The sequence below is a fragment of the Crinia signifera genome, chromosome 7 (genome assembly GCF_055691185.1).
Source record: "Crinia signifera chromosome 7, ASM5569118v1, whole genome shotgun sequence".
NCBI classification, from domain to species: Eukaryota; Metazoa; Chordata; class Amphibia; order Anura; family Myobatrachidae; genus Crinia; species Crinia signifera.
This window is the reverse complement of record NC_139223.1, coordinates 157,635,805-157,646,932: the sequence shown is the minus strand read 5'-3', so window position 1 is coordinate 157,646,932 and position 11,128 is coordinate 157,635,805. Positions and strand designations below refer to the sequence as shown.

Genomic DNA, 11,128 nt, shown 5'->3' with positions numbered 1-11,128 from the left:
ACTGCAGGTGGGGCAAATGTAACATGTGCACAGAGTGTTAAATTTGTGTGGGGTGTGTTGAAACTGAAATCTAAATTGCAGTGTAAAAATAATGCAGCCAGTACTTACCCTGCACAGAAACAAAATAACTCACATAAATCTAACTCTCTATACATGTTACATCTGCCCCACCTGCAGTGCACATGGTTTTGCCCATTTTGAGAACAAATTTGTACTGCGATCAGATCTGAATAAGGGCCATTGTCCTAAGATGCACCCTCTGAAAAAATAAGCGCAATTATAAATTCTCAGATAATACTAAAACCAAAGTTTGTAAGTTTGCTCATGTAATAGTTCACAAAAGAATCATGTGGGCTGAAGGGTTAATCAGCCATCTTGTTTCCATTGAAGGGTTAATCAGCCATCTTGTTTCTGTGTCTTATAATTTCTGTGCCTGCTTATCTATGTTCTGGCTTGTTTCCAGTACTCGCTCGCTATCCCGTACTCTGTAACTTTCCTCAGAAACTGAACATTCTGTGAGTTCTCATAACTTTGCTACATACTCCCCTACAAGGCGACGTATAAGCCACCCCACAATAGACGCTGTTATTTTCCTACCTCTGCACCAAATATTAACCAATCATGTAATTGAACCAAGCGCCATATGTTGTGTATAAATATGTTGTTTTGTCATAATTAAATCAGAGTTCAACCTTGTATCTGTGGTCATCGTTACTGGTCATATTATATGAGGTTACACTCTCACGGAGCTCTAAGGGGTCTTCACACTGAGGTCAAATAAGGTAATTAATATATGAGGAAATCGATACATCGGCGCATGATCGATTTCCCAACAGAGCTGGGGGCTCGGCCACCGGGATGCGAGGTTCATTCCTACACAGATGTCATAAAGATTTTACAGTCTGCCTGAATCTGTTGTGAGGTTACGGACATACTCGATCCTGAACCTGTGACACCATGCCTGGGGTATGTTGAATGTCTTATATAGAAGTTAGAGTCTTCTATCATAGAAGTTAAAGTCTTCTATTTTTGTGCACATAACCTGATCTGGGATCAGATGCCGTACTTGGAGTACGAAGGAGACCTGGGGTCTTTAGTCTATTTTTGTGCACATAACCTGATCTGGGATCAGATGCCGTACTTGGAGTACGAAGGAGACCTGGGGTCTTTAGTCTATTTTTGTGCACATAACCTGATCTGGGATCAGATGCCGTACTTGGAGTACGAAGGAGACCTGGGGTCTTTAGTCTAAATAGTACCTCACTTTGAACGCCCATTCTTTATTGGCCAATTGTCTTTATTGTATTGTCTTAAAGTATAAGTTTTTCTTTCATTCAATATCCCTGTGTGATTGGTGAGTATACACACTCGTGATATCTGTATTTCCTTGTAAACCGTGCGGCTGGTAAGTTCACGCACAATAACTTCACCATTTGTCTAATCTGACTACTGTATGCCAACAGATTTGCGGTCTTTATGCTCTCCTTCTCGGAGTAACGCAAAGTGAGGCTTCACATACAGTTCTCAGCAACAAAACCACTGGACTCTATCCACTGTCACGTAGACAGTCTGTGGTTTCCACTAACAAAATCATTATACATTTAAAAATTTTATGAGATGTCTAAAGTGAATACATAATTCTAAAAGTGAACAGACAAAGACTAACTCTCGCAGATTGCCGCTATAGGTGTACCTGCCTTTCTGTGACAGTGCCCCTAGTCTGTAAACTTTGAATTTTTCACGCTCTCATATTATAGTCATATATGTCACATCCTAGAACACCACAAATAGGAACTTGTTTAGATTGCCAGTGTAGTATAGTACTCTGGTACCATAACCCTGAAAGAGACGATAGTATCTGCCAATAGTGAACTTATAAGGTTCAAATCTACACTCACGTCCCTGTCTAACGGTACTGTTGTAGAGGCGGTCCTTGTATTAGGCTGCCATCTGCGCACAGACGTTATTCAAAAATACATTGATACACAATCATACCCCGACATGGGTGGAAATAATAGTAAGAATAAAACAGTCTATCCACCCCCATTACCTAGTGAAATATGTAAGGAATATGTTGCCCACAAATTATTACCTTGTTAATCCATGAGGTGGACAATATAATAGATGGGACTGGAATCAAGTCCCCAGTATTAATACCCCGATCCCTGCAATATAGTAAACAGCTGCAGACTATCCCCTTAACAAAGCACAGGAGATAACTGACATGTGGAATGAAATCACCGTACACCAGTTCAGCTTTGAAAGATCTATTTTCTGTTGAGCTCCCAGGGTGTACGGCGGATTCCTGCTAGGCTTCTGTGTCTTTGCTGGAAGAGGGGGGTTTGAGGGGGAAGCTGCAGTATTGGTCTCTCTCTCCCTAACACTGAACATCGCTGCCTATTGCAGTTTCATGTAAACAGAAACAGTGACAAATTTCTGGAAAAGATTCAAGAAGTGTTGAACCAAGGAAGCAGGTCTGCCGCTTCTGCATAATGATAATTTACTTGTTTCTACTTTCATTAATAATCTGCTGCCGGACCTCTGATACAGTAAAGGATTTTGAAAAACATTTGTATGGAGGGGAAGCAGCAGGTTGTTTTGAAGTTAAAAGAAACACTGTCACACCATCACATACCCCGTTCACACGCTTCCAAAATCAAAACAATCCTAGGAGACAGAATAAACCATTCCGTCCTCCTAGAGACAGACTACCTCAGAGGGCTCCTGCGGGACCCCCACCCAACAGGCAGACAAGCTGCTATAATTATGAAAGGGATAGCCATTGGGCTAGAGACTGTCCGTTCCCTTCAAACAAACCCCGACAGGTCAGTAACCCCATGCAGCCCAGTCAACCCAGACCAAGAGACAACCCCAGATTTCAGATTGACTGGCAGGGACTGACCTTAAAGGGCCATGACATAGGAAAACATGAATTTACTGTAATACCTGACTGCCCAATCAATTTGCTAGGCAGAGATCTTCTCTCTGTGCTAGAAATCATAATTAGTCCATCAGAAGCAGGAAAGGGAATTGATGTTTCATCACCACACTTGCTCATGACTGACAGTTCTGACCCAAACACAGAATTAGACACTGTAAATCCTCAGATATGGTCAACAGGACCTCAGATAATAAACTAATTAATTGTTCTGTAGATAGTACCAGATGTAAACTCACTCATCTCAGCAATCCCTGCAAACGCAACCCACTTTAGTGTCATAGACTTGAAAAATGCATTTTTTTAGCATTCCTATAGACACAGAGACCCAATTACTCTTTGCTTTTTCATTTGAAGGTAAACAATTAACCTGGTGTCGTTTACCCCAAGGCTATATTGACTCTCCAGTGGTCTATAGCATAGTCCTCCAAGCCACATTGGCTCCCTGGCACCCCCCCCATGGTTCTGTCCTGCTACAGTATGCAGATGATCTGCTTCTCTGTAGTACCACCGAGGAGGCCAGCCGGTTAGATGTTATCAGAATGTGGACACAAGGTGTCAAAAGCTAAACTGCAATGGTGTAAAACAAATGTCAATTACCTGGGTTTTGTACTCTCTGAGGGAGAAAGGAAAATCAGTCCACAACGCATACAGTCTGTATTGGGCCTGGTCACCCCAACTACCCAGAAGGATATGCTGTCTTTCTTGGGTATGGTAAATTACTGCAGACAGTGGATTTCTGATTGTTCCTATTATGATAATATCTTGAGACAATGCACACTCAAAGACAAACCCAAGGTTATAGAATGGTCTAATGTAATGTTTTCTGCATTTGCAAAGTTGAGAGAAATGTTAGTAAAGAGTCCCGCGCTTGGCCTCCCGGATTATCTGTTAACATTCCATTTGTTTGCAAGGGACACCTGTACAACCATGGCAGGCGTGCTCACCCAACTTCATGGAGGCAAAATGCGCCCTGTCGCATTCTTTTCAAAAGTAATGCCTGTCACTGTGCAAGGAATGCCGGCTTGTCTTCGAGCCCTGGCTGCCTGTGCAATGGTTGTTGAGATGTCTACCACACTGACACTAGGACACCCTACTGTGTTACATACCACACATAATGTCCTCTCCATCCTCAAAGGTCTACACACACAACACATGTCTGCCCAAAGACTTAGTGGTTATGAAGTACTCCTACTTAGTAACCCTTCTCTCACCATTAAGTATGCAACAAACTCTGAAGGTCCGGTCCCCGTACTCAATGCCCTTTTAGGATTAAGAGGCCCTGACGACGAGACACCTCCTCAACACGATTGTGCATTAACTATTGACTCAGAAACTTCACCCAGACATGACATGTCGACTGTGCCTATCCCCGATGCCGACATAATATTTGTTGACGGCTCCTGTAGCCGTCCCAATGACAACACGTACCAGGCAGGATATGCAGTGGTTAAACTTCCAAACACCACCCTTGAAGCAAAGACAGTCCCCTTACAGTCAGCACAAGCTGCAGAACTCATTGCACTCACTCGAGCTTGTCACATTTACAAAGACAAACCTGTCACAATTTACACAGACTCCAAATACGCTTACGGAGTTGTTCAGGCAACGCCGAGGCTTCACTGGCGCTGATGGGAAAGGCATATCACATGCGCAACTCATCACAGATCTCTTACACGCAATTACATTACCATCTCAAATTGCCATCCTTCATTGTAAAGCACACACTGGAGGAAAGGATGACATCAGCAAAGGCAACGCTCTCGCTGATACCGCTGCTAAACGTGCTGCCACTACAGCAACATATAACCTCACTCTTGCTGTCATCTCGCCTCCTTCGCTAGATGATACATACCTACTGACAGAATTACAGGCTGCTGCCTCTAATTCAGATCTATCAGATTGAACATATCCAATATTGCAGAAGAATCCACGGACTGGATTAATCTGCAAAGAGGGGAAACCATGTATACCCCAAACCAGTGCATCATTGTTCATAGTAAATTACCACGGAGTAGGACACCATAGTATAGTAACAACTACTTTACTCCTCTCCAATGATTTCTACATTACTAATGCCAAAGAACTTGTAAAACAGTACATCAGTAGATGTATAGTGTGTCTTAGAAACAACCCAAACAACCCAAATAAAGCAAGACACCAACATCTAGAATACCCAACCACACCATTCACACATCTTCAAATAGATTTTACACATATCAATAATGCAGGAAGCTTATCCCACTAAATCAGAAGATGCAAAAAACAGTAGCCCGCATACTCACGCGAGTAATCATTCCGTGCTGGGGATGCCCGCTTTAAATTAATAGTGATAAAGGTTCAGCCTTCACAGCCAAAGTCACAGCAGAACTAGTCAAAGCACTGCAAATAGAATGGAAGTTTCACATTCCATATCACCCACAGAGAATGACTCCACAAAAGACTCTAGGTTACTCCCCCTTTGAAGTACTGATGGGCAGACCTTTCCCCACTCCCTGGGCAAAGAAACCACTAGTTACAACTGAGGGAGATCTAGACGTAATAAGAGAAGAGTACATTAGATCCCTAATAGAGAAACTTAATGAGTTAGAACAAAATGTTATCTTTAAGAATCCTTCTCATCCACAGATACCCACTCACCCATTCAGGGTTGGAGACAAGGTCGTAGTGAAAGTGTTGCCGAGAAACAAGCACCCCGGAGACTTCACCTACGGACCAGAGACAGAAGTGGTCGCAGTCACCAGGACGGCTGTCCTCACCGACGAAGGACCAACGTGGATCCATGCATCCAGAGTGAAGAAAATTCCACCTCCACCACACGTCAACACAGAGGTCGACACCGATCCCGAGACTGACACAGACGGGACGAGAGAGGTAATAACGGGAGCCAGTGGCTCTGACCTCCAACTTGGAGAAGACCTGCCGGCTGGAGGTGATGAGGAATCAGGGGTACAACATTCTGAAGCCGAGAACGACGCTACAGGATATGACTCCCCCCACCTTAGCCCTAGTGATTTTATTCGGGCTTGTTCTTTATAACTGTTTTGCTGAAGTTGATATTACTCAAAATGATGGACGCTTTACCTTCTGGTATAATTCTTCTAGCACGACTGTCGCTACTTTTATATTTTCTTATTGTGATATTGTATCTTGTTCAAACAATCAAGGCGGGAATCGAGGAGAACCACCGCTACCATGGCTGTGTAACATCCACCACACACCACACGCTGTAAGTCACGTATATATCTGTATCACTAGTACTTACTGGGGAGATTCTTGCAACTCATGGGGGGCTGTTGGGTGGAACACTAGAGCAGATACCACTGCCTTTGATATCAGCCAAGACTGGGGATATTACCCCGATGTTGGCATCCATAAATGGTCCAATGGTCGATCCTTACTAACCCGTATGTCCCTACGAAAAAAGGGCACTTGCAATAGCCAATTTATCATTAACCTAGAAAACCCAGCCCCCGGCGATGCCGGACTATATGTCATGGGTAAATATCAATCAGGAGAAAGCGGGGGCCCAAGGGGAAGATTCCATTTAAAAGACATGTATGATAACCCAGAATACACCGCCCTCAAAACCACTGTAAAACCTAAAACACCATCATCATTCTTTAAACCACATGTCACTACTTTTAATGAAATGTTAGCCATTAACAACCCCACTTACGAAGACACTATATCCATAGAAACTGGATTATCTGACGTAAATTATTGGCTAGAATGGATGAAATATAATGCACGTAAAGTTAATCAAACTGATTGTTATGTGTGTGGAAAATCCAGACCCCACTTGGGTACGGTGCCCATACACATACCTTCAGACCAAGATAAATGTTTCTTTAGCCTGTATACTGATACTATTGTAGAAGAAACTAAATGTGAACAATGGAAGAAAGAATATCCCATAATGGTAAAGAATACCAATCCTGGTAGTACCATAACCATTTATCCTGGTAATTATACATGTTATTACTCAAACAGTACTGATCAAAATGTTGTACAATTGAAATTATTTCCTGATGGGTATTGTGCTGAAAGAAGACATATCACCATACCCACCATGAAGAAATCTTTGGGAGATATCTATTTTATTTGTGGAGACATGAGACTCAGGACAAAGCTGGACAATCCTTGGAAAGGAGAGTGTGCCCTGGCAAAGATCATTATGCCCATACACATTCTCCCAGCCGATTTGTCTGAGCCTCCTCCCACAAATAAACCTAACACAAACTCCAGAAACAAAAGAGAAGCTCCAAAGGAAAGCTTCGATCCACACATATACATAGACACTATTGGTGTTCCCCGGGGAGTTCCTAAAGAATTTAAGGCTCGTGATGAGGTCGCTGCCGGCTTCGAGTCCCTGTTTCCCCAGGTAACCATCAATAAAAATGTGAACTGGATAAATTACATATATTATAATCAACAGCGTTTTGTTAATGATACTAGAGATGCTTTAAAAGGTATAGCTGAACAGTTAGAAGCCACTTCTCAAATGACTTTTCAGAATCGTATGGCTTTAGATATGATGCTTGCCGAGAAAGGAGGAACCTGCGTGTACATAGGTAAGGTTGATGGATGCTGTACTTATATCCCAGACAACACAGGTCCTAATGGGAAAACTACCCTAGCTATTAAACATCTAGAAGATTTATCCATCGAACTCAAGAAGAACTCAGGTGTCACGAACCCCTGGAGTAGTTGGTTTGGTTGGTTAGACGATTGGAAACACGCACTAACACAAATAGGCATATTTATCCTCATTGTAATTATTGTACTTATGATAGTAGGATATTGTGTTTTTCCCATATGCAAGAAGATTGGTTCCAAGTACCTGGATAATGTAACACCTGCTATGTACACTGATCTCGCCAAAAGCCCTCCCTCACCAGAAGATTATGGTGAATATGTCAAAGTTTACCGTACCAAACAAGATGCCATCTACAAGAATCAAATTGTCTAAAAAGGACATTGATTCTAAGAGGGGATTGAAGGGTTAATCAGCCATCTTGTTTCCATTGAAGGGTTAATCAGCCATCTTGTTTCTGTGTCTTATAATTTCTGTGCCTGCTTATCTATGTTCTGGCTTGTTTCCAGTACTCGCTCGCTATCCCGTACTCTGTAACTTTCCTCAGAAACTGAACATTCTGTGAGTTCTCATAACTTTGCTACATACTCCCCTACAAGGCGACGTATAAGCCACCCCACAATAGACGCTGTTATTTTCCTACCTCTGCACCAAATATTAACCAATCATGTAATTGAACCAAGCGCCATATGTTGTGTATAAATATGTTGTTTTGTCATAATTAAATCAGAGTTCAACCTTGTATCTGTGGTCATCGTTACTGGTCATATTATATGAGGTTACACTCTCACGGAGCTCTAAGGGGTCTTCACACTGAGGTCAAATAAGGTAATTAATATATGAGGAAATCGATACATCGGCGCATGATCGATTTCCCAACATGGGCGACAGTCAACATTTTATGTTCAGAAAATTAAGTTTTGTTATCATAACAAGGTCTGAAGCTGGCAATGTCTTTCAACATTAATTAACGAATATTACTAATTGAATATAGCTAGCATCTACAGTTATTTATGCTGGTTATTTCATGCTTTTTAGTTTACAAGAATTAAAGGTACATTTACAATGTTAACACTTCAACTTTGAAAACAGTTTAAAAGAGAACCGAATTAAAAAGTGTTTGGAAAAAGAGCCTTCTTTTCCCAAAGCTCAGAAATACTGGGTAGATAAATTTTTTACTCTTTGACTTTGAACTGAGCTCTGAAATGCCCCATCTCAACTTTTATTAACAGTTTCTTATATAGTGCATACATATTCTGCAGTGCTTAACAGAGAGTATTTGAACATTCACATCAGTCCCTGCCCCAGTGGAGCTTACAATCTATATTCCCTACCACAAATACAGGCAAACAGACATTCTAAGGTTCATTTTGTTGGAAGCCAAATTAGCCTACCAGTATATTTTTGGAATGTGGGAGGAAAACGGAGTACCTGGAGGAAACCCACGCAAGTACGGGGAGAATATTCAAACTCTGCACAGTTAGAGCCATGGTGGGAATGGAACCCATGGCCTCAGTGCTATGAGGCAGTAATGCTAACCATTACACCATCCGTATATATAAGACGTGAACTTCGCATTAAAGGAGATTACGAATTTGATTGATAAGACCATTGCGCTTTCTATCATTAGGAATTGTATAGCAAGCATTAAGGATACAGATCTCTTTGCTTCAAATATATTCCCAAAATTAATATTGGAGAGAGGTAGAAGGCCTGGCACTCCCTCAGCTGGGATTCAGTACCTGGGTGCCTTCTGGAACAAACAGGTAGTCTCGTAGGAAGGAACAGACAGCGGCACTCCAAGGGTTTTCAACAGCGTGTATTAAAGCAAACCAACGTTTCGGGGTATCATTCACCCCTTTGTCAAGGTTTAAGTGCAATAACAAGAAAAAAGTGACTGGTGCTTACCTTAAATAACAAAGTGTGACAGAGACAAATCACGTTGCTCAGCATTCTGGTGCTGCAGGACCCGGAAGTGTGAGCACAGGAAGTGCTCTGTGACAGTATATCCTGTGTGTGAACAGCACATTGGAGTGCAAGCTGCATGGTCTCCATGGAGACACTGGTGAGAACAATCATAGGGGGTGTGTGCATGTCTCCAGCTAGCCGCTGCGTGATTGGTCTCTGCCTAAAAGACAAAGATACACAGTAAAGTAAATGCAAATAGCAAAACGTAATAGGAGGTGAAAAAGACATTCAATGTGTTATATATACGTGTATCTAGTGCTATATATTGGTGAGAAAGACATATCATATAAAAACATGTCAAATAAAAAACATCTACACAAGGTGTGGGTAACACCTCTCTCTCCATGGGTAAATCTGGCAGTCTGTAAGGACTTGCATAATATTGGATGCCGTGCTTATGGATATCGGTGCATTTACTGTGATTAATGCACCTGGATGGCCAGTATCATGTTGCAGCATGGCAATCTGTCAGGACTGAATTTCCCCGTGTAGTTCCGCCACGGACAAAAGGAGTCAACTCTTTTAGTGTCGACATCAAGTCAGTCATAATGCAAATGTCAAGCCCAATTCGACCTATGGGGTCTATACTGGGTAGTCGAAAAAATAACTAACTGTGGGACAACTCAAGGTAAAACAGAAAGGGTAAAGTGATAGCGAGAAGTTTAAGAGGAGAGGAAGAAAAAGCACACTGGTCCTGTGGTTGTCGCAGGTATATATGTGGGGGTAATGCCCAAGTGATGTTGTATACCCTGTAGGTGTGTCTAAGTTGTCACTGTGGCGGGATGAACGGTGGCTGTGTCGACATGTGTCGATCAGAGTCAGAGATTTCACTCATCCTGTCACCTCTCTCCCAGTCATGAATGGGTAAAATAATCAATATAAGGTGGGATAAAGAAAATATAATAGAAATGGGTACAGGGACAGCAAGAACTAGCAGAGAAGAAGAAAAAGCACTCAAAACTTGGTGTCAGGTAGTACCCTAACCGGATCAGTGAGATGTGGTCCCGAAGGTGGATCAGTTGGTCCATGTCTCTAAAAAGGGGCCCCACTAGTAGTCTAGGTCATCAGGAAAAACTTAAACTTTAGCGGGATAAACTGAATATAATTGGAAAGGGTAAAGGGACAGCAAGAATAGTGAAGAGGAAGAAAAAGCACACTCAATCTGGGATCAAAGGTCACAGAAATATGGCATAACTGAATTTTTCATTAAGTCCATACGGCTTGGTACAGTTCAGTTTGTGGATCCAGGTAGCTTCTCTTTTAAGGAGCAATCCATCCCTATCGCCTCGTCTCAATGACTCTGGAACGTGGTCAATAATGATGTGTTTAAGGTCCGTGAGCTTATGCTTCATCAGGGCAAAATGTTTGGCGACGGGTTGCTCGTTGTCTTTTCCACTGAGTGCCTTGCTGATGGAGGACCTGTGTAGCGCCATGCGGGTGCGTAGAGATCTTATTGTCTTACCCACGTATAACAGCTTACAGGGGCATTGGATGATGTAGACGATGTGGGTGGTAGTGCACGTTACAACGTGTCTGATGGGAAAACATGTACCATTGGAGGGATGTGTGAATTCTGTGCCCGTTAACATGTGTTGACAAGTAGTGCAGCCTATGCACTTATAGCA

General features: G+C 42.3%; 1 protein-coding gene across 1 annotated transcript; it reads left to right on the top strand.

Annotated features, from left to right (window-relative positions):
* The first annotated feature begins 361 nt into the window (after positions 1-361).
* LOC146020715 (syncytin-1-like) lies at positions 362-8,277 on the top strand. Its single transcript, XM_083154074.1, has 2 exons — positions 362-782; positions 5,567-8,277. Exon 2 carries the CDS (start codon positions 5,874-5,876, stop codon positions 7,908-7,910), a length of 2,037 nt encoding a protein of 678 aa, XP_083010200.1. The 5' UTR covers positions 362-782; positions 5,567-5,873; the 3' UTR covers positions 7,911-8,277.
* Positions 8,278-11,128: the final 2,851 nt, after the last annotated feature.

What these genes read in the sequence shown, in the direction of transcription:
- LOC146020715 (XM_083154074.1), top strand. Translation starts at nt 5,874, where the DNA reads ATGAGGAATCAGGGGTACAACATTCTGAAGCCGAGAACGACGCTACAG.